General features: G+C 40.5%; 1 protein-coding gene across 1 annotated transcript; it reads left to right on the top strand.

Moving 5' to 3' along the window:
* Window positions 1-14,169: 14,169 nt before the first annotated feature.
* LOC148027125 (17.4 kDa class I heat shock protein-like) lies at window positions 14,170-15,556 on the top strand. Its single transcript, XM_087690389.1, has 2 exons — window positions 14,170-14,272; window positions 15,285-15,556. The coding sequence occupies exons 1-2, from the start codon at window positions 14,170-14,172 to the stop codon at window positions 15,554-15,556; spliced, it is 375 nt and encodes a 124-aa protein (XP_087546515.1).
* The last annotated feature ends 7,830 nt before the right edge of the window (window positions 15,557-23,386 follow it).

Genomic DNA, 23,386 nt, shown 5'->3' with positions numbered 1-23,386 from the left:
GAGTTCTTCTATTCTTTGATCAAGGTCTTCCTTGTTCCTATTAGCTTCCTCCTATTGCCCTTCCAACTGGAGCATCCTATCCTTCACTTGTATAGTTTCTTCTCTATCTTGTTGCAACTAGCTGATCTAGTCTTCTTATTGCTTCACCATCTCTACTAGTTGAGTCATGGTGGCCATGCCCTCCTTGTGTTGTGCTTCCCGTTTCTCCTTGATCTCCTTCTCTTGTGTGTACTCCTATAATACTTCTTCGTACTTTCTATTGTCTACTCCTCTCTTTGCTAGTAGTAAAGCTATCTCCATCATTAGGGTCTAGACATCCCTTGTGTACTACCATTGTAGGGTGACATAGGTAAATCATGAAAGTCCTATCCAGCTCCTTGTGTGATGAGTGGCATGTGAGATTATGTTTCGTTTACCCTTGGGATCTTCTATCCCCTCCTCTCTAATTCTACTTCCTCTATGGCTAGTCTCTTTGATCCAATGACCACTACTTCTTTTTATCTACTTCTAGAGACCAACAAATGCATTGCCTCCAGCCACTGTGCTGCCAAGGCAACTTGGTTGCTCCCTTCTCCTCTACAAGGGTTAAGGGTAGGGGTGGTATGGCTTTTTCTGCCTATTGGCTTGGTGGTGGGAGTGGTGATGGGAGTGTTTGTAATGCTCTTGGTTGGATTAGGTCTTTCCCCTTGTCTTCAACCCCATGGTGTCCTCCACTTACTAAACTTCCTACTTTCTCTATAGTTTTACCTAGTCTTGCTCCAGGTTGGGGTGGGTTTGGTGGAGCATCCATGTCTACTCTTCTTTCCCCTCCTATTTGCTCCAAAGAGTTTTGTAATGATAGTCCTCATTCTCATGTCTTTCCTTGGTTTGGCATTCCTCTGAATCTGCCTTTTGGGATTCCTCCATGGCTGTTTCTAGTGCATCCTTTTCTTCCAAGGGTATTTTTTCCTCTTTCCCTTGGTTCTTGGTAGTGTCTATCTTTTTCCCCCCTTATGCAAAACTCTTATCCTTGCTTTTTTATTGATCATCTTTCAATGCTTTTTCTCCATTTCTAGCTTTCTCCTCTTTCTCCTTTCTGATGCTTTTGAGCTCTCCTTGCTCTACATGTTCTATCCTTTTCATTCTCTCTTATTTTATCTTTTTGTTCCTTAGTATCTGCATTTTTCTTTTGCCTTGGGAGGTTTGTGTACTCTCCCCTTCTTGGGTTTCATTTTGCTTCTTGTGTGTATTGGATCCTCCTTTGCTTGTGGTATTTTCTTTTGAGGTTACTTCCTGTATTGAGTTGGTTGACATGTCCTCTTATGTGCTTGTTACCCATTTCCTGACTACATTTGGGTCATTTAGAGCTTTCTCCACACTGGCACTTAGTATATCGCCAAAAGCCACCATTGCAACTTTTCCTCCAGTTGGTTTTTGGCTTCTGCAAGTGACTTCCTTAGACTCCGCAGCCTTGGGTAGTAACTTGGCCATTATATGTATTATGTTTCTTATGTGCACATTGAGGTCCACATCCTTCAAGTGGTATGTGACCAAGTCTTTTAACATTGTCAAGTGGATCCTATTCATTATAACATTGTGGTGAGCATCGGAGAACAATGTGTATATAAACTTGGCATGTAGTTGTAAATCTGGATTGGGGATTACCTCTAGCTTGGTGCCATCATTACCCATTGCTTGCTTTGTAAATTTGAATTGAGACAACACAGTTTCTTTTCTTTTCTTTGATTTGAATGGGTGCTATGGTAGGCCTAGAGCTCGATGTATCAATTCTGCTAAGAGAGGAATCTCTACCTTTTGTAGTCCCTCTGTTGTTTCTTCTACGACAGTCCCTGCTCTTTTTTCCACATCACAATTTGTCAAGAACTTAGTACACCTCTGATGGTTAACTCTGCCCCCAAACTTCTCCACATACTTAGCCAAGGAGCACACTTCCACCAGTTTTTTGGCTTTCTACTCTTCGTAAACAACTTGTCTGAGATTTCGGATTTGTCTGTATCTCAAATCTCCATTTCTCAAGATGTCTACATTCAAGTTATATTTTGTTGGCTCTCTCTTCGTAAAAGGAATCTTTGGCTTCCCATGTGTAATATTCCCATTGAAAATATTACGAGGCCGTGTGAAGTCTCGGGCAAATGATAATGCCAGCATTATGTTCACGGACAATGCGATTGTATACGATAGTGGCAGAAATGATGACTAATGGTTTAAAGAAACCTGCATATCCTCGTATGAACCTCCTCTTGGGAGGAGGTTAAGAGGATAATATTAGATTTATTTCAAAATTTTTTCCTCTTTCCCCCAGCCGAAGCATGGCTGAGGGAAGAGGATGGGGGCTATGTTGGGAAATAGGAGAGGTGGAGGAAGAGGAGCCATGCAGGCACCACGTGGGGGAGGGAGACCTTACCCCCCTTCCTATAAATACTCCCCCCTCTAAGGGGTGAGAGGGGGGGAGTCATGGAGAAACTGAGAGGTCGTGAGGCTGTTGAAGATGGACGGGATCAAAGGGAGAGGATAGAGGAGGGGATCACGCTGCACATTGCGGAGAGAGAGGGTAACGCTGCAGTCGCCACAGATCGTGAGGAAGGAGGAGGGGATAGTTGAAAAGCTACTACGCCGTCGTTCAAAGAGGGAAGGCTACCACCGTGCTGGTGGGATCAAAGGGAGAGGAGGATTAGAGAGAAAAAGGGTGGCCGCCGTGCTGGTAGGATTGAAGGGGGGGAAAGGTTGCGTGAAGGAAGAGAAGCCTGAGAGGGCCGTGCAAGGAATAGCTGCCGCTGTGCTGTCGTGGAGGGTCCCCACCGCCTGTCATGGAGGAGCGCCAAGTTCACTGCCAGCTGTCGATGCAGCCACGCTGCTGTCATTTTCCCCTGCCACGCTATCATCAATCCTTTTAAACTCTTCCCAATCATTGGGGCCTTCCATGCAGTCCTCGGCAATCAGAAGATTCTTAGAAGCTTCTCTAAGAAGCTTCCAAAGGATAAGGCTTTGGGCCTTGTTCCTACGCATCCTCCTCGGGTTTAAAACCATGCTCATAAAGCTCCTTCCCATAAGCCTATTCGTAAAAGCCCAAATCCTACAAGCCTTCTTGTAAAAGCTACTTTCCCACAAGCCTCCCCATAAGCCCAAAGTCCACAAGCCCTCTGGTTTTTAAAGATCCAAAATTCGGTGAAGGAATCTCCTGCGTACGAGGGAGAAGGAAATTCTTGAGGCTATTCTGAGAATGCGTGGAAGCGAGGGTAATCCGCAAAGTTCAAGTCGTCAACGATGGCTCCCAAGCAGGCGCAAGGTGTACTTGTGGGAGGTTCATCCCCGAGCTTACACGTGGACATCTCCCCCAACCCACAAGTCCAGGTTTTTTTTCAAGTTTATTCTCACCTAAAGACATGTTTTAGGCACACTAGAATGCATTTTACGCTTCGTTAATGCGTGTGGCAGCGATAAAAGAACATTTGATAAATTATCTCTTAAACGTTAGACAAGGTTGGTGCATGTCATGAAATTAAAACATTTGCATTTGCAGAGTTGTCCATCTTAGGAGATTAGCTGCATGTTGCTATTTTTGGTGCATTTCCAAAGTAATGCGTCTAAACCCCTATTACATAGGGCAAAGGAATGAAATTGTTAAGTGCATTTTTGACTGGACATGGAAGGAATAAGTGTATGTTGCATTTTAGGTAATATCTTCCTTGTAATGATTCATGAGGAAAAGTCATTAACACCCATAGGATGTTGTTCGAAAAGAAATAGCAGGGCACGAAAATGATTCCATGGACTTGCATGTGGCATGTGCTTGTAAAATGGAATGAGTTAACACAAGCTTTACTTTTGCATGAACTTCATTAACTACGTTGTAGTTATGAGAAGGTTGCTTGTTCATATTCGTAAATTTCATTTCATCAAGTTGCATTTGGAAAATATTGCTTGGCTTATCAAAGCATGAAATTCTAAAGCTTGAACAAAGGGTTGTAGGCATGATTATTTGATGAAAAACCTAATAGGCCTTATGTAAGTTACTCTCCAAATTATCATGCGTTTTGATTTTAACAAGAAAGGATAGGGTTATTGTGAATCTAGTGGTACGTAGAAGCAATGAATCACATGTTTACGTGTATTGTTACATTTTGCAACTATTCTTCTCCTTTAGATCAAGTTTATCATCTTTAGGAAAGGCTCGTCCTTGTCAAAAGACAAGAAGATCGAATTATCTAAATCACCTAACCCGCATGGTTTAGTGGTTAGGATAAATACCCCAAGTGCTAACTAGGGTTTAGCACGTTAAGGATTTGGCCTAGTTTTGCACTTGTTGCCAACTCGAAACCCTCAAACCCAAAGGTCCTACCCACATTCATAGAATGTTTGGGTCAATTGGACACTCATGCAAATAACGATCTAGGATCTCTACCCTAGGGATTGACCGACTTAATGTTAAAACTCGATTTGAATTTGGAACCCTAGGACCGATAATGTTGGCCTAGTGCAATCAAGAACAGATTGTCATGAAGACACCGTAACCCTGTTTCCTATCTAATCACGATTTCATGATTAGAAGATGCCATTCGATGGGTAAAATAGTCCCATGGTTTTTGATGCGACACTCGTGCAACAAGTTGCAAAGTCGCATGATCTTGTGATTTGATCACAAAGGAATGGCCAAATTCCTCGGAATGAGATTAGCAGATCCTTACGCAAGTTTATCTTGCAAGAGGATGAATAATCATCATGATAGAGTACCTTTCGTGGGTAAAGTGACCAAGAAATGGGGATTAGATATTTGCTTGGAAGCAAAAGACCAATCAGTAAATTGGAATAACATATTTACTGCTAATAGAACTTAAGGTATTGGTTAGGTTGGGTTAATAAGGTATGGCCCTAGCCCAAGGATATAAGGGTTAACAAACAAACCCTTGGGGATCTTGCCAAGTCACAATTGATCCCGGTTTGAGTGCTAGATGCATTCGGAGAGAAGGATTCACTCCTTAGCAGTTGGCCAAAAATAAACGACCACTGGAATTGATTGTGCTTGTAACCGTTTAGAAAGCACTGTTTGCATTGTTTGCTCAAGGAACTAAAGGATGAAAAGATATCTAAAGCTTCAGGTTGAAGGCCTGAAGGGAGAGGCAGCTTCAGTTACCCCGGACTGCCTGCCTGACCCTAACCAAGGGGGTTGTTGACCACGCCGGGAACGTGGACCGAACCCGCCACGAGAGGTCTTTCCGTTGAGCACTACTTGGAGCAGGAGGACGCTTGGGTGCCAGGGGGGGCTCTGGCCGTAAATCCCTCGCCTTCTGGGTCCTACACAAGAGGCTAACGTGACTCGGGATTGGATCTCGAGGCCCGCATACTAGTCTACGGGCAGAAGCTTGGAATAGTGATCACTGTGGATTACTGGATAGCCTTCAGGCAGATTATGGACAAGCCTACGGGCGGAACTCCTTGTATTTCAAAGATAAAATGATGAAATGATAATAAAGAATTTGTTTGATATTGTTTTTCTATGTCACGTGATAAGATTACGTGAAGGAACCAATGCTTAACGGATTAATTAAAGAAGCTGATTGTTACATGTCAAAATTAATGTGTTAGATAATTACATAACTAAAACAAATCGAGGAAAGTGCGGAGGATAGGCCATAGGTCCGTCCTACGGTTGGGTGGTCCCGGTTAGCCGGGAACTTTTCTCAAAAATCTCGAAGAACAACGGAATGATCATCATCATCAAAAAGAATAACGAGAACGATGACCTAGAGTTACGTCTTACCCGATTTACGCTGTTTTAGGGGAATGGAATGGGACTATGCCTAATGGCAGAAAGGTTGAGCTTTGCATCCCCCTCATTTCCCATTCTCCTTGAACCAAGTGCAGCATAAATCCGATTCGGATCTGGCGTTTGTGCGTAAAGTAGTACGCTTGGGTCCGACGCTAGTTGCTATAGATAATGACCAATCAGGATAACCTTGATTCAGGTCGATCCTAAGTGGGAACGGCCAGGATACTTCCGTTACGTGGCAGATGCGGGAAGACCTAGATTGCAAATCCCATAACATTCCATGGGAATGCCGGGTGGAGCTTTCTAGACATCCTTTCCGATGGATTGCTAAGACGTGTCCTGGATGATTCTAGTGGACACGTTACACCATGCCTCTCACAAACAACCTTCTCATCGACTATGGTTGATGCTACAACCGTATGTCAGTCTTCCACTTCAATGAGACCGCATACTATCTTGAGATCTCGTTTGCCATGTGTCTGGGATGCTGGCCCTTCTTCTATGATTGACTTTGGAGAGTCTATGTGCTCTCAGCTGTCTCCTATGCGCCAGGCTCATACTATGCACTACTCTGATGCTTATGCATTACAACCTTGCACTCATGAGTTGTACTTGCTTCATGAGAAGCATTCTTGGATTGCTCTGCTCTAATATAGAGCTCTGGGATCGCTAGTCTCCTAGATGTCATGGACTCGAGGATGCTTGATGACAAAACAAATAGTCATGCAAACAACTAAGCTAACAAAAATCAAACATATCTACAGTTTGATGACTAGGGGTTTTCAGTTTTCAAAAAAATGCTTGACAATGCAAAACCCAAGACTATGCATTTTAAGGAAAAATATGCAACTTTTGGGTGTTAAAGTGCCGAATATGCATGCATGGCTCTTTGATTCTTGTACATGGGACAAAATCACTCAAAATGGTATCTTCTTTGCAGACTGTATCTCTTATATTGTGCATAAAGGGTGAGAACATGACATGGTGCGCAGATCGATCGCTGTATGCTCACGTAGTGAATCCGGGAAGGTCCCCAAGAACAATGAACTCTACCTTTTCACAAATTCCAATGTAAAAAGCACGAACGACAAGAGCAAGAGACCAATTGGGTTCAATCTCCCCCCATGCCTTGTGTGAGCGCTTCACAAAGCATGTATTTTATGTATATTTCCATCTTCATGCTCAATAATAGCCCAATTTACAAAAATATGACAAGCTTTTAGCTTTTGAGTTTGCTTTTACAAAAATAGGAAATAAAGCTAATGGACGGTGCCCATAGAGTCTGGCACGCCCAACACAATGTCCCAAATAGAAATAACATATCCGTGCGCATAGGCGCATACAAAATAATAATCAATAATCGATGCTTCAATAGACATAACAAAATATAGGCGTGACGTCTATCAAAATATAATCCATAGGTCGAATACTCGCTAGACTCCAATGCTTTCCTCCGCCACTGCTGCTATCTCTACACATCAACTGAAGCATTCACAATCGTTAGTAAAATATTACAATTAAACCGACAAAAGTGAATACCTAGCAGTCTTCAGCTACATAAATAAATCAACTGGTTAGAAATAAATCCTAACCTTAATTTATTACGAGTACGCACTCTAAACTCATAAACATTTATTAATTTAATATGGATTTTGCGGAATCACCCACTATGGAATCACCCATGTACACACTAAATTAATGAAACGCCCGAAAAGGACAGGCGTCCCCATCAGCTTCGCGCACAAAGAATCCACTTTGTGTATGAGCCCCGGTCATCAAAGTTTACGAAATCCACCATGGCACGGAATCCACCGTAAAATATGCCTCCTGGCATCATACCCCCAGGGTGGGATAGCAATTGACCTCAATTGCTATTAGCTCAATGTGGAGCTAACAGATTGGGGAAAGCATTTAAGTCTCTAGCGTGCATCCATTGTGCTTCCTCTACAGGATGGTTTTTAAATTTAACTAGATATCTAGAATACCTTTGGCCAGTTCTAGTGGTCATAAAGTCAGTGTCTATGATAGCTTCTGGTTCAAGTATTTCAGTCTCTTCCTCTAATAAAGGTAGGTTTTCATAAACAGGGTGGATAGGTAGTTGGCCTCTAAATGGTCTCAATAAGCTAATGTGAAATGTATTGTGAATTTTCCAATGAGATGGTAATTCTAACTTGAATGCATTATCATTAATTTTATGAATAATTCTAAATGGTCCATAGAATCTAGGAGCTAGTTTGACAATTGGATGTCTATCTACACTTTGTAGTCTACGTTTTTCTATTCTTAGCCAAACATAATCATCAACTTTGAAATTTATAGCTTGTCTTTTCTTGTTGGCTTGTTTGGTATATGATTGTTGGGCTTAAGCAATCATATCCTTAACCTCATCAAAAATACTATTATGCATACTGGCAATATCATCAGCACTCTGAATTCTATTAGACAAAGATGCAACAGGTGTAGATAATCTATATCCATAAATGACTTCAAACGGTGCTTTCTTTGTAGATGTGTGCGGTGTATTGTTATATGCAAACTGCAGTAAATGCAAATGAGTGTCCCATGTCTGAGGTTTAGAGATAGTATATGCACGTAAAAGATCTAAAATAGTGCTATTTGTGGCTTCTATTTGTCCATTAGTTTCTGGATGAAATGCAGATGAGAAATCAATCTTTGTGCCTAGATTAGCAAACAGGGTAATCCAAAAATTGTTACAAAATCTAGAATCACGATCTGAAATGATAACTTTTGGCAATCCATGATTAGTAAAAACAGTTTTCAAAAATAATTGTGCTGCTTGTGATGCTGTTAAAGTTTTCTTACATGGAATGAAATATGCTTGTTTACTAAATCTATCTACAACTGTCCAAATCATATCATGGTTAGATTTAGTTTTTGGTAAACCAGTAATGAAATCCATAGAAATTTGTTCCCAAGGTTTAGATGGAATAGACAAAGGCATGAGTAATCCATACTGTTTACCATGATGTCTCTTAACTCTTTGACAAATCAAACATTCAGAAACAAAGTTAGATACATTTTCATCCATATGCGGCCAATAAAAATCTTCAATTAACATACGTAATGTAGATATGATACCTCTATGACCTTGATATGGGGGACAATGAATTTCATTCAAAACAAAAGATCGGAATGGAATAGTAACACACAGTCTCTTTTCATAAAACATAAATCCATCATTATATGACAATGAATCAACAGGAATGAAATTATTTTGAACTAATTTATTCCAATCAAAATGAAAAGTAATATCCTGGTGATATGTATCTTTCATAGCAATCAAAGAATCAAATGATATGATAGAAATATTATGAATTGCAGGTCTTCTACTGAATGCATCAGCAACTACATTTTCTTTTCCAGGTTGGTATTGAATGATAGGATGAAAACTTTGAATGAAGGAAGCCCATTTGATATGACGGTTAGAAATTTGGGGTTGGCTAAGTAAATGTCTAATACTTTGCTGATCGGTCTTTATCATGAATTCTGAACCCATTAAGTAGTGTTTCCACTGTCTTAATGCTTGTACAATTGCTAATAGTTCTTTGTCATATGTGGAATATTTCAGCTCAGAGGGTTTCAGCTTACAACTAGAATATGCTATAGGATGATTGTCTTGCATTAATACAGCTCCTATTCTTGATCCGCTAGCATCGGTCACAACTAGAAAGAATGGTCTATTAAAGTCAGGCAACTGTAGAACAGGGGCATTGGTTAATGCATGTTTCAGTAAGTCAAAGGTATTATTCTTATTTAAAGCTCGGTAGTCAATACACATACGATAGGTATTATTCTTTTTCTTGACTAAGAGTACAGGTGCACCGAATGGAGAACTGCTAGGTCGAATTAAACCTCTATTTAGTAATTCTTCAACTTGACTTTGGATTTCTTTTTGCTCTATCTGGTTGTGCCTATAGGGTGCTTTGCAAGGTGGTTGTGTGCCAAGGATAAAATCTATCTTATGGTCTTCTGGACGTGAAGGAGGTAAACCTGGTGGTAGGTCTTCTGCAAAACAGTCCTTAAAATATGCAAGAAAATCCTTATGCCTAGGGTGCATATGATTTTCCTTTACTTGCAATTCATTCACCCAAATGAGATATGATTTACTACTCTTGCGTAATGCACGTTTTACTTGAGTATGCAAAAGCAGTGGAAAAACATTAGATGCATGCATACCATATAATGTAATAGATTTTCCTTTAAAATTAATATTCATTGTGTGTGTGGAATAATCTATATCTGGGTTATGCTGGTGTCGCCAAGGCATTCCTAAAATAATGTCACTCGACTGTAATGGAACAATTAAGAAATTTCTTCTTTCAGTGTATGAACCAATTTGAATCTCTAAATCTTGCACTTCCTGTGTACCATTATACCTAGTGCCTAAAAATGCAGCTTTTATGCGATAATGCGTAGGTATAGTCTATAATTTCAATTCCTTTACCAATTTTGCTGAAATAAAATCATGAGTACTACCGTCATCATGCAAAATAGTCTTTTCCTTTCCATGCACCATACATTTCATAGTCAATAATGAATGTGGAGTAGGCATACCTGGTAAAGTATCGGAAGTAGTAGTAGTGTCGTCCTCATCTTCAGTGAAATCAGGCATATCTTCATATTCATCTTCGTCCATGGCTCCAAGATAGTTGATATGAACTGGTGGCTTCTTTGAATGACAATTTGCTGCAAGATGTACAGGCTGGTGGCATTTATAGCATACTATTGGCTTGGCTTTGGTTACATTATTTGCAATGGCGGGAAGTCTAGGTACATTTGGATTTGGCTGTGGAATAGGCTTAGGATTTGGATTGACATTAGATGGTAATGTAGGTGGTTTAGCACAATTCTTGCGGAAAGATGGTGAAGAGAAACGACCTGGATTAAATCTTCTAAAATTGGAATTGAATTGTTTAGATCCATAATTACCATTGGCTTGGAATGGCTGTGGTCCTCTGTCTCTACCACGTAACTTATCTTCAGTGTCGTGAGCTAGTGAAATGGCGTCTTCAAGAGTAGCAGGCTTGAACATGTTCACTTCAGCGTAGTAATGTCTAAGAAGTCCAAACATATACATCCGCTTATGTGTCGTCTCTGGTACGTCTTCAAGCATGCGTAGCTATAAGAGTGCATTCCAAAAACGCTATGTATACTGTGGTATAGGCTCACGATCCCGTTGTTGAAGTAGATCCCATTGCTTGATAGCCTTCTCATGAAATTGCGATGGAAGGAAATTCTACATGAACTTCTTCTTGAAATCTTCCCAAGTAGCAGGACATTCTATGCTCTTGCATACTACAGTCCACCAAAGTGATGCTCTGTCTACCAAATGATTAGTAACACACTTGATTTTATCTTTTTCTGGATAGGTTTCCTCATGGAAATAGTCATCAAACTGACTAATGAATGATAAAACAGTCTTTCCTTCTCGTATGCCATTGAAAGTGCGAAATTTGAAACTTCGTTTACTTATCTTTGATTCCTTACGAATGGTTTGAGCTTCAAGAGTGGCATCGATGGTACGTCGAATCAAATCTTCAGCTTGAGGTTCTTCTTTGTCGGTAGACGCTCTTTGTAATTTTGCCAATTGCGCTTGCAATGCTTGCCTAGCCCTTCGTTCTTCTTCCAATTGCATCATGATTAAGTCCAGCTTTTGCTCCATCATAGGCTCAGGTAGATCGTCTTCAGCCATAGAATCATCCATATGTGGTTCCATCATCCTGTAAAACTCAAAAGACCTTTCTCACTCAAAATCAGGTTAGCGGGATGAGCGTAGCTCAAGTTCGGGGTTACAAGGCTATGTGTTTTTGGGTATTTCTTTTGCAATCTTCAGAAAATCTGCGATATTTTCTTCTTCGTATGCTGAAAATACTTCAGCGAACCTGCATATGGGTAGAATACCTTGCCACGAACAACTTTGCAGTTCGGAGTTTCTGCGCAAGAACAACCCTTCTAGGAGTTTTGAGCACTAGTCAGTTCTGACTCCAATTGACTAGTTGGACTTGCAGAGTTGCAGACTTAGGTGACTTGCAGAGTTGCAGACTTGCAGAACTTAGTAGACTTAGTGAACTTGCAGGACTTGATCACAGTTGACTTGCAGAACTTGATTTCTGGAGTGCAAGACCTGGAGTTGCTGACTTGCTTGTCTTGTCTGACTTGATTAAGGCTTAAAGTATTAAGCTTAATAGCTTAAGCTTAGGGGGGCTAATCTTTGAAGAAAAACGGCACAGATCGTGAGGGGAGGGGGCGTTTTGTTCCGCCACGCGGAAAAATCAAACCTCCTCCGAGGTCAATCGATTGAATTTGTGAAGCTTTCTTAAGCTTCTAATAAGCTTATTGTTTATTAGTATTAAGCTTTGAAGCTTGATGAAAGAAGTTACTTTGTTTATCCACGACTTTGGTGAAGGAGATGAATGCGTGGTCCTCCACCTGTACAGCCTGGTCCTTCGCGATCTGATACTAGAAACAGGGGTTCTTGATCGCCAGAAGTCTGCCTGTATCGACGGTTCGCGACGAGATTGACCGTAGAGCCCGATCGTTCCAGGAGCTCCCCCTTCGCACGAGATGGGTAGAGATTGGAAGCTCTTAATCTCAGCTCTGCTCTGATACCATTGGTGCGCAGATCGGTCGCTGTATGCTCACGTAGTGAATCCGGGAAGGTCCCCAAGAACAATGAACTCTACCTTTTTGCACAAATTACAATGTAAAAAGCACGAACGACAAGAGCAAGAGACCAATTGGGTTCAATCTCCCCCCATGCCTTGTGTGAGCGCTTCACAAAGCATGTATTTTATGCATATTTCCATCTTCATGCTCAATAATAGCCGGATTTACAAAAATATGATAAGCTTTTAGCTTTTGAGTTTGCTTTTACAAAAATAGGAAATAAAGCTAATGGACGGTGCCCATAGAGTCTGGCACGCCCAACACAATGTCCCAAATAGAAATAACATATCCGTGCGCATAGGCGCATACAAAATAATAATCAATAATCGATGCCTCAATAGACATAACAAAATATAGGCGTGACGCCTATCAAAATATAATCCATAGGTCGAATACTCGCTAGACTCCAATGCTTTCCTCCGCCACTGTTGCTATCTCTACACATCAACTGAAGCATTCACAATCATTAGTAAAATAATACAATTAAACCGACAAAAGTGAATACCTAGCAGTCTTCAGCTACATAAATAAATCAACTGGTTAGAAATAAATCCTAACCTTAATTTATTACGAGTGCGCACTCTAAACTCATAAACGTTTATTAATTTAATATGCATTTTGCGGAATCACCCGCTATGGAATCACCCATGTACACACTAAATTAATGAAACGCCCGAAAAGGACAGGCGTCCCCATCAACTTCTCACACAAAGAATCCACTTTGTGTATGAGCCCCGGTCATCAAAGTTTACGGAATCCACCGTAAAACCTTACGGAATCCACCGTGGCACGGAATCCACCGTAAAATATGCCTCCTGGCATCTGACATCTCACTCACTCTTATAATCATGATTCACACCCTTATATTTGCCAAGGTTGACGCCTTATTAGCACGAGTCTTCTTCCTATCACTCACCATTCTCTCTCCCATGATTACTCATTGTTGCTAGAGACAATATGCCTACATGCATGCATCATTGAGTCTATTGAATGGTGGCTATTCATGCCATCCTTAATGATTATGATCCAAGCTAAACATTGCGAGGAGTAAGGAAGACCAAAACATTATGTGAGTATAGATTGATAGGGCATTTTCATCCTATAGCACTTGAGCTTGCTTAGCCACAACCTCTAGGTATCTATCTGATAGTAAAGATAATATCTTTGTAATGATGTACTTCACACATGTAATGCTTTTTGTACACTTTATGTTCACATTGGAATTGCAAGAGTTTTATTAAGTGCATTCGTCGATGTAGCAATACAAGACTACTATCTTTGAACGACACAATAATGTTGCAATTGTCTTTCTCTCGATTCATAGTTGTAAGTGCCGACGTTTCAAAACTCATTGAAGAGAGGTGGCCGTATGCTAATGAACAGCAGAATGGAGGCTTCTTATGCACTCAAGGGGACGGCGGGGGAGAATGATGGTTGGAAAGGATATACAAAAGATAAACAATGTAGGAAAGGAGCAAGCGAGTCAGCTGAAAGGGAAGGAAATAACCCGATGGGGGTTGAGTAGAGACCCCGCAAAGGCTCACAGAGACACAGAGAGAGAGAGAGAGCGCGCGAGCGCTACTACTATAAAAGGGCAGGTGCTGGCTCATCCCTTCCCATTCGTTGGCTTAGTACTCTCACACACACACACACACACTCTCTCTCTCTCTCTCTCTTTCTCTCATTCTCTGTGTCTGCGCGCGCTTCCCTATATCATGGCCAGCTTCTCTCGCTTCCCTGCCATTGCCAGCGTTGGCGAGCTCAAGGTGGACTGGCTCGAGACTGCGTCGGCACACCACATCAAGCTCGATGTACCAGGTGACCAGCAGAGCTCCCTCTTGCACGTAGAATCAAAGTGTCATAGCTTCTTCGAAGCGATTTTACGTGTGAAAATCTCATTATGAAGTACGTATGTGGCGATGCTCATTGGCATTTTCCATGTGATTCGACGATTGACTAGATGAATACATTGGCTGGTGGTTGGTATAATGAATGCATTGGTTATGGTTGGTAGTCTTACCATTATTTGAATGGACAATCGACATGACTTTGTCATAGCTTTTGAAGGGTGAATCGACATGACATTGTCAAGGAGCTCGAAGTGGTTTGAGGTGACTAAATGATGTAAATCTCATTATGATTTGTTAAGTGTAATATTCTTTCATTTGGGGGATGTCAAACGTGATTTGCTATATTGCATTTAAATAACCTCTGAACAGTCCAGAATCAGAATTGATTTAATGCTGTTTCAGACACTTGCTTGGTGAGGTTACCACCCTCACCTGTTCTTGCTTGTGGGCAGCAAACAACTGCTCCTGTTCCTGGAGAAAAGAGGCTCTTGCCTTATGCAAAAACAACATATTCCACACAGCTGTACCTAAATCAGAAGAAAGACCCTTGATTCTGGAGCATATACCAAATCACGCTTGACATCCCCCAAATAAAATGGGAATTCATTTGGGGAATGTCAAGCGTGATTTGGTATATTACATTAAGTGATTTTACATGTGGAAATCTCCTAATGAAGTAAGTAAATGGCAAACCTCATTGGCATTTTCCACGTGAAAACGATGTTAAATCATTGGCTAGAGCTAGAATAGCTTACACTCACCGTTAGATAATTTGTCAACTATGACCACCTTTAAATACTAGGCTTCTCAATGTTATGTACATAATGTGTAAGCTATACTTTAACGATGTGACCTTCATATTGAAATAATCTGCCCAATTATAATATCTTTCAATGGTAAGAGGGTTCTTGATGTATCAACAATATCATCAAACAATACCCCACATGAAGAAGTGTTTGAAATTGTGTTGTTTTTTGTAGGTTTGACCAAGGACGACATAAGCTTACAAGTGCTCCCGGGCAATGTGCTTCAAATTATTGGTGTGCACATCAACGAGCTAGAAAGGACTAGAGACTATATAATTGAGTACAGTATTGAGAGGCCTCAAGGTAGCTTTCTTCGCCAATTCCAGCTACCAGACAACATTATTTTGGACAAAATAAGAGCCCAAGATGAAGCTGGTGTTGTTACCATCACTGTACCAAAAAAGAAATCCATCATTAGGCAGATCCCCATAATGAGCAAATACTGAGAAAGTGTGATCTCTCTTTTGCATTAGCTCATAAAAAAGGCTTCATGCAAGATAGGCATCGCCTATTTACACTTTGAAAATCATAAGGCTTCATAAGTATCGACCTATCTAACAGGTCATTATGAGTGTATCCCCCCTCCAAAAAAAAAAAATTTGAGAGTTGACATGCTTTACATTATCTACTAAGAGTCTCTCTCTCTCTCTCTCTCTCTCTCTCTCTCTCTCTCTCTCTCTCTCTCTCTCTCTCTCTCATTTTTCTTCTTGAAAGAGGTTGATGTAATTTTCGAACTCCAAATTACTTTATGAGTAAGAGGTCTGTAATCTCGTAGATATTGAGACATTTTACTTGTATGCTAATACACAATTATCTGTAAATTGATACTTGGGCTCTCAAATATGACAATTTTACTTGTTCTTTAAATAACTTAAGTAGGTACGTGTTATGATAGATAAACATGACAAACCCAATGAATGATGCATGATTTATTATGTAACTATAATACCCATAGTATACCATTGTCTCAACATGACAATTGTAGTTGCTCATAGAGCGAAGGGAGTAATTGAATGCAAGGCCGGTACTAGAAGGCTACAATAATCGCAAGGGAGTTTAAGGAATGGAGGTGTAATCAATCCAAATCTCCCTCTTCATTCATTTATGCATAATCTTCAGCCTCTAGAGTTGACAGGACTACAACATGATATAAGCTACCTAGCCATCCTAGTAGGCATGGTTCCATGGCCTTATCAGGCATTTTTACGACAATGGAATCTACATCAAACAAAGTAGGAAATGTCATCTCGTGAGATAGAGCAAGTACACACAAGCTACCAAGTTGGTCACAAGAACTTTGATTTTAAGAAATGGAGCAGGTGGAGAATCCCTATGGTTTTTGAGTTTACACAAGATTGTTTTGGACAAAGATTGCTTTCGAAGTCACAAAGCTTTTCAAGTATGTAAGATTGTATATTCTTGGTTTAATGTGTATTAAAGAGTAGACTTAAAGTCTTTGAGAACTTTTAAGGTCGTTGGATGGAAGGAAAAGCTTAAGGAAAGCTTTTAAAAAATTTTGCTTGCAAAACACAAAAAAAGAAGGAAAAGCAAAGCAATAAAAGCTAAAATCTTAATTGTGTTGTTCCGAAGGGGGATAAAATGGATCCAAAGGCGGCCAATCTAGTGGGGGGGGGGGGGGGGGGAAGCTGATTAGATATATTTCGCTTAAGGATTGATTGTGGACGGAAACAACATGGAATATTTAAGAGAGAGCCATTATTAGCGGCATTAGTGAGGCGTGCAAGTATCAAAACCATGGATTGCATCATCGACAAATTGGCGACAGGGAAGTGGATGCATTCCTTGAAAGTAAGGTAGTTGTTTGTTGATTGTAGGACACAATTCAAAGGCACTGTTAGATCCTCAGAAGGTGGGGGTCAGATATTCGTCCATTATAATAATGAAGGGCTCTTCATGATTTTTTTCATTTTTTGGTTGCTTCTTTATTTTGGCGTTATTTTGAAGGTCTGAGTTGTTCGAGTCGTTGAATAATGTGCTCAAAATTTTCACCGATAGAGAAGGGAGAATGATGGATTAAAAAGTTATACTATATCTCTTTGTGTTTTATGGGGTTGCCGATGGGTAATTTAACATATGTCATTAACAAATCCGAAGAGGAGTGGAGGAAGTTTATGGATGCATAAGGGGGTGAAGAAACGAAGTATAAGCTGGATCTGCTGATTTGAAAGGGCAGACATCAATTTTGTCTTTTTTTTAAATGTGTCTGTAAAAATGAGAATTTGTGATGATGAGAAAGAAATTTAAACTTACATAAGCTTGCACATCTCATTTTTTCAAAAATTAATTGCTACTTTATTCCTTGCAAAAATTACAAATTGTGAAAGAAATTGACTTTGAGAAAATGATCGACTCCTTGCCCTCCCCAAAAGTTTAGCAATGCTTCCTACCATCATGCAAAGGTGGAGTGGCAGAGGAGGGAATGGTACATGGCTCAACTATGCTTATTACAGAATGACTAAAAGAAAGAAAGAAATGAACGAGCATAACAAAATTTTTACAAAGTGAAAACTGTAGATATATACAAGAATGTACGCTAATGAGATATTGTAGGACTCTTCTACAGAAGCCAATCATAAAAATTAGGATTGTATTCCATGGCTACATAGTGGTTCATGTCACTTGGTTTGATGCCCATATGGGTGATATAGGTGAGAACATCTATGAGGAAATCTCATCTGTTCAAGTAGCTAGCAATGTGTAGTTCCTCCTCGCATTTCCTCCTCGCATAGTACTCTGTCCAAATATAGATGTAATAGCACATGGTCCACAAGGTGAGTTTTTCATGTGATGGCTAGTACTCAAAAGGAAGTGGGTGCAGTATAAGTGGGGTCATACTCAGTGGTTTTGATTGTTTGACATTGTTTAACGTTAATCATTATTTGACAATTGAGTCACTCCCATTGCGCCCAAAGAGTGGACCCCTTTTGACGAAATGGGCATTTGGATTTGGCTAGTTTCTCCAATTCAGCTTTTTTTTTTTAGGCCTCTATGTGGCTACACTTAAAAGATATTATTAAGTACCCCTATATGATGGCTTGCTCCTTGCTAACTTGTATGGCAATGAGTTCTTCGACAATAGAGGTGTGCTTGGTGAAGATGAATTCGTACTCCTCCCAAGAGCAAGGAAGGCTTCTCACTATGATTGCGGTGTCTTCACCTAACAGATCTAGATCCAAGTGATCATAAGTGCAAACAAATAGGGTAAAGGTATTGTCAAGACAACATATATTATTGACTATACTATCACCAATATCAAGAACATATTTGTAGCTAGTTCTAATATAAAAGGTCTCAAATATGTAGGCAGCAATTCTATAGGTGGTTGTGGTTTAACATGACCTATCAATTATATACATATACTTGACCTCACTAGAGGATTTGCTTGATTATTATTCATCTTTGATACATGCATGTATGGAGGTGTGGTCATCATATTAGTTGAAGATGGTCTTGAGGTGTAATTGGACTTGAAGTGGAGATGAATGACGTGTCTCTTTGAGTTTGGAAAGTTGTTGTCTCTAGAACCTAATGCTTGGTGACTGTTGGGGTAGCTAGAGTCAATGTTGCTGTGAGAGACATGGACTTGTGGTATTTAGGCTTCCATCTATGAGCAGATGGTGGTGGTTGATGGTTCAGATATCTTCTAGCACTCGACTATGATGGCATGGAAACATTCTGGCTGGGCACTTGATTACATGTCGGCGTGAATTGTTGGTTGCTAGAGGGAGGCACAATGGTTAGTTTAACATTAGTGTCACTAGCAATGTGAGAATGATTTTTCTTGCCTTATTGAGTTTAATGGTTCTAGTAGTGGTTATTGTGGTATTTTTGGAAGCCATACCCTAGAATTGCCTTCATAATACCCTTGTGCACATAGTAAGCCTTACAGACCCATCACAACTTCACATGTGTTCATTTGTAGTAGTGCTAACTATTTTGTCAAGTTCCTCAATTGCAAATTTGAGATTTGGGTTGCTTCATGGCTTGAGTTTCATGGGTTGGAGACCTATTCTTGGGAACATACTTGGTGTGGGATTTTTGGGAGGTGGCTAGCCTACTTACGAATTCCTATTTATTCTTTTGAGCTTTTTGCAATTCATTCACTATTTGTTTACCCCCCACTAGAGTTGGTAGTAGATAAAAACATCAGTGGCATCACAGGCTTGACTAAAGCATGGGTGCCCTTGCTAAAATATTTTATGGTTCTAACATTGGTGAGAGCAAGTTGGATTTTTTGGGTCTCATAGTCAACATTGCATTGAGTTTGTTTTTTGAAGGTTCAACCCAACAATGTTTCCTATCCCACCCCCGTAGCATTTGGAAGTACATAAAAAATGACAAAGAGACTATCAGTATTGATGGTGATCATGACTCTTTTCTTTCCTAAGAGTAAGTATGGTTTTCCTCCATATGGAATAATTTTGGCTATGGTAAGGGCTAACTAGGGTTGTCTAATTTTTGTATAGTCATTGTACATGAGCATATTATTATCAGCCCCTTCATCAATCCATCAAGAACTTGATCTTTCTAAGTTGTGATTTGTAGCCTCAAATAGGTTGGTGCAATGGTTTCCTCATGTCTTGTGTTGGATTTCAATAATGGATACTACCTGTATGTTTATGAGTAGCAACAGCATAGGGAACCCATGTAATGGGTGCATTGGCGGGTAGTATTTCTTAATGTGACTTCCCATGAAGAAGCCTATGCCCTCTCCATCTAGGATTTCAAACTCCACCTAACTGATTCTACTAATTTGATGAACTTTGAATTGTCCTAATCCTTGGGATTTCATTTTCTATTTATGGCCCTCGATAGAATACAATAACCCTAGGTCACATATTTCAAAGTCCCGTTGTTTGACATGTTTTTCAAACAATAACTTTCTTTGTGCCTTTTCACAAATAAGGGTGTGCATGATGATAAGTTGAGTTTTAGATAACCTTTTTAGTTCAATTAAATGGTCAGTTCAGGCCTTCTAACATTTCCATCTCTCTTGCGTAGCTATCTATAGACTCAGAACAAAGAATTCAATCAGTAAGATCGCTTATGTTCTATATATTAGCTTCAATGGCATTTGTCTGATAACCATTGTAGGCAATGTGATATGCCCATAGGGTTGCTACCCACTTATTGTCCCAATCACTTCACGAAGCAGAGATAATTTTTGTCAGTGCATTGACCAAGATTTTGTTTGTTGCTTCTACTTGACCATTGGCTTAGGGATAGTATTGTAACAATTTCCAATTGATAACCAGAAAAGTAGACAACATATGCTTAATCACCTCATTGATGAAGTGTGTACCTTGATCGCTAACTAATTCAATGGGGTAGCCAAATCAAGATACCAAGTGTGACGACGACCTCTCGGTGCCGTCTTTGGGTAGGCAACACCCACCCTATGGAGCCTGCCTCATGAGGGATCACCCTCTATTCGGTAGCCCCACAGCAATGCGGAAGCGTTTTTGGAGGTAACACGGAACGCGACACGGAAAACCGCAGGTAACACGTAACGGGCAAGGTAACACGACACGGAAATGAGGTAACTCGATATGTATATTATGAAGTGCAACGGAGGCACGAGAATAATTACAAGAAGCCAAGAAGGCTAGAGGGATGAGAAAATCACAGACAGAGGGTGGACGCTATCAACTTGCATACCACGACGCCATCATGTGGGTGAGGGAGGAGTACTACCCTCATACACACCTTTAGTAGTGGTCCTTCCATCATTCTTCCTCATTTCTCATGCTTCAACCCACTTTGTAAGATAATTGGGGGCTACAATGATGTATTTTCTTGAGATTACTTTAACCCCAATATGCAAGACATGAAAAAGAAAATTCAAAAATATGAAATAATGCAAAAAAGGCAGCTAGCCAAAGGAATAAGAGAAGAAAGGCCAAAGTGCAAGGGCGACCTCAAAGGCCAAGTTGAAGACAAAGGCGCATCTTAAAATGCAAAGGTGCCACTAAAATTTTGTAAAAGAGTACTAGGCTCCCTCATGTGCAAATTGTAAATTCTAGACAGACATAGGTGAAGGGATAAGGCAACTAGAAGGGAATAGGTAATGAGGACCTTGGCAAGATGCCCAATCATGTAAAAAGAGGATCGGTGCCCAAGGGATTAAGGGCTTGTATATAAACTCAAAAAGTGAATGAGAGTCTCATTCCTTGGTGTGTGACTAAAGTGGTCTCTTCTTCTTCTCTTCTTCTCTCCTTCTTTCTTGCTTGTGTGTGCTTGAGAGAGGGGAAAGTGTGAGGGAGTGTCTATGTGTGAGGGTGAGGGATCTTGAAGAAGAAGCTCTCCATTATCTCCTCTCTTGTTCTTCTCTTCTTTCTCTTCTCTTGTCTCGTGTGCAACTATGGAGGATGTAGCTTGGATGTGGAGGCTTAAGGTTGCTTGAGCTCACATCTCATATCATGGAGCTACCAGTTTTCTTGAGGGAGGAGGCTACTTTTTTGGGCATCAAGGTAAGCTCACTACACCCCCATGGAATCGAAGGCGCTTCGGCTAGGTGAGAGATAGCCAATTTTGCTCTCTTGAAATGCTTGAAGCAATAAGTGGTCTATGGGTCTTGGTAGATGAGCTTGAGCTCCCACTTAATTTAGATTCCATTTGTCGGGACCAATGGATTCAAGCTTGAGCACTTGCGCGCCTCAAATCAAGAATCAAAGTATGGTTTCGAACCGGTGCTTGATATTGGTAGGAGATTTGGGGTCTTTTATCTTCAAAACAAAAAAATATTTTGGGTTTTTGATGAGTAGGCAAGTGGGATAAATCATTTCCGTAGTTGGGTTTTGATATTTGTTGCATTTAGAGTATGTCAATGATGCGGATCTAGAGCATGGCAAAGCTATGGAGATTGGAAGGTAGAGACCTGTTGAGATATCGAGATCCACTCGTGATATGCGAGGGTGACCGTTGTGCATTTATGTCACCGACTTGTTAGTTGCAGATGCGGTTGGTACACCGCCCATGAATAATAGCTAGATGACAACTATCCTTATCTACTCTAGTTCGTGGCTCAGCTAGTATGCCACCTTAGTTAGTTGAGTTTGGTTTTGAGACCCATATATAGGGTTCTTCTATTTCTATGTACTTGAGTTCTTTTTGGCTTACATAACTAAGAAGAGGAAAACTATTTTTAGCCTCCACCTCTGTGTGTATTCCCCCATTGTGTAAGCAAGAAAGCTACAAGTGAGACTCCTTCCTTCTCTCCCACAATCTTGACATGGTATTAGAGACTTGTTCATGGTAAGGAGCTCAAGAAAGCAAGCCAAGTTCGCGGTGTTCTGGTAAGAGGACCAGTATTGCTTTCATTTTTTTGTCTTGGGAGCAAGTCTCTGCAGGTAGCACAGCTGGAAAGTGCAAGAGTGCATTGTCTTAGATTGAGACGCCCTTCGCGGTGTAGCAAGAGGGCAGTATATGCTGCGGGAAAGGTCTTTAGCCCTTGGTTGCTCTGTTTTTTTTATTTGAGGCCATTTCGGGGCTTGTTTTGGAGGCGGAAGTTTTCTGCACGCACTTAAGAAAATGCCCTATTTTATGCTGTGCGACCACTGTTCTACAGGTCGGTGAAAAGTTACCACAGAAATTGCATCGTATGCTTGTGTGCAGAGACATTGGGAGTTACAAAATCATCCTTGTTTCCTATTTATGCAAAATCTTCACTAGGAAGTGACTGTGTGGTCAAATACCACTTTCGCTAGTTTTGCAGATTTGCCCTTGTGACGGTGAAGTTGTGTTTTTTGCAGTGTTCTGTAATGGCATCTGATTCTCTTTCACAGATTGTAACTAAAAAGCTTGACAAGAACAACTTCCAAGCATGGAAGTTTAGAATGACGAATTTCCTTATGGGAAAATGATATTGGAAATTTGTTTGCAGGAAATGAAGAAGAACCAGTTCTTCCTGATGTTCCCAATCAACAGCAAATGCAGGCATTTAAAGCATGGCTTGAGAGAGCCAGGAAAGTTATGTACTGGTTGTCTATCAGCATTTCAGACTCTATGATTGTGCATATTCAAGATGTAAGTACGCCAAAGGAGGCATGGGATACTTTGTCAAAAATGTATAGCACAAATATGCAAGCTAGGAAAATGCAGCTCAAGCAAGAGTTGCACAATGTGCAAAGAGAAAATATGAGCATCAATGACTACCACATGAAGGTGAAGAAGATTGCAGATGCACTTGCTTCCATTGGGTCGCGAATGGAAGATGATGATTTAGTTTCTGTGACCTTGAATGGTCTAGGAAAGGA

Source organism: Lygodium microphyllum, chromosome 13, assembly GCF_053477565.2.
Source record: "Lygodium microphyllum isolate KBCC chromosome 13, Lygodium_microphyllum_v1.1.10, whole genome shotgun sequence".
Lineage (NCBI taxonomy): Eukaryota > Viridiplantae > Streptophyta > Polypodiopsida > Schizaeales > Lygodiaceae > Lygodium > Lygodium microphyllum.
Note: the sequence above shows the minus strand (reverse complement) of the source record. Positions and strands in the feature narration are given on the sequence as shown.

What these genes read in the sequence shown, in the direction of transcription:
- LOC148027125 (XM_087690389.1), top strand. Translation starts at nt 14,170, where the DNA reads ATGGCCAGCTTCTCTCGCTTCCCTGCCATTGCCAGCGTTGGCGAGCTC. An exon ending in CATCAAGCTCGATGTACCAG is followed by an intron (nt 14,273 to 15,284) that starts GTGACCAGCAGA and finishes TGTTTTTTGTAG; the next exon opens with GTTTGACCAAGGACGACATA.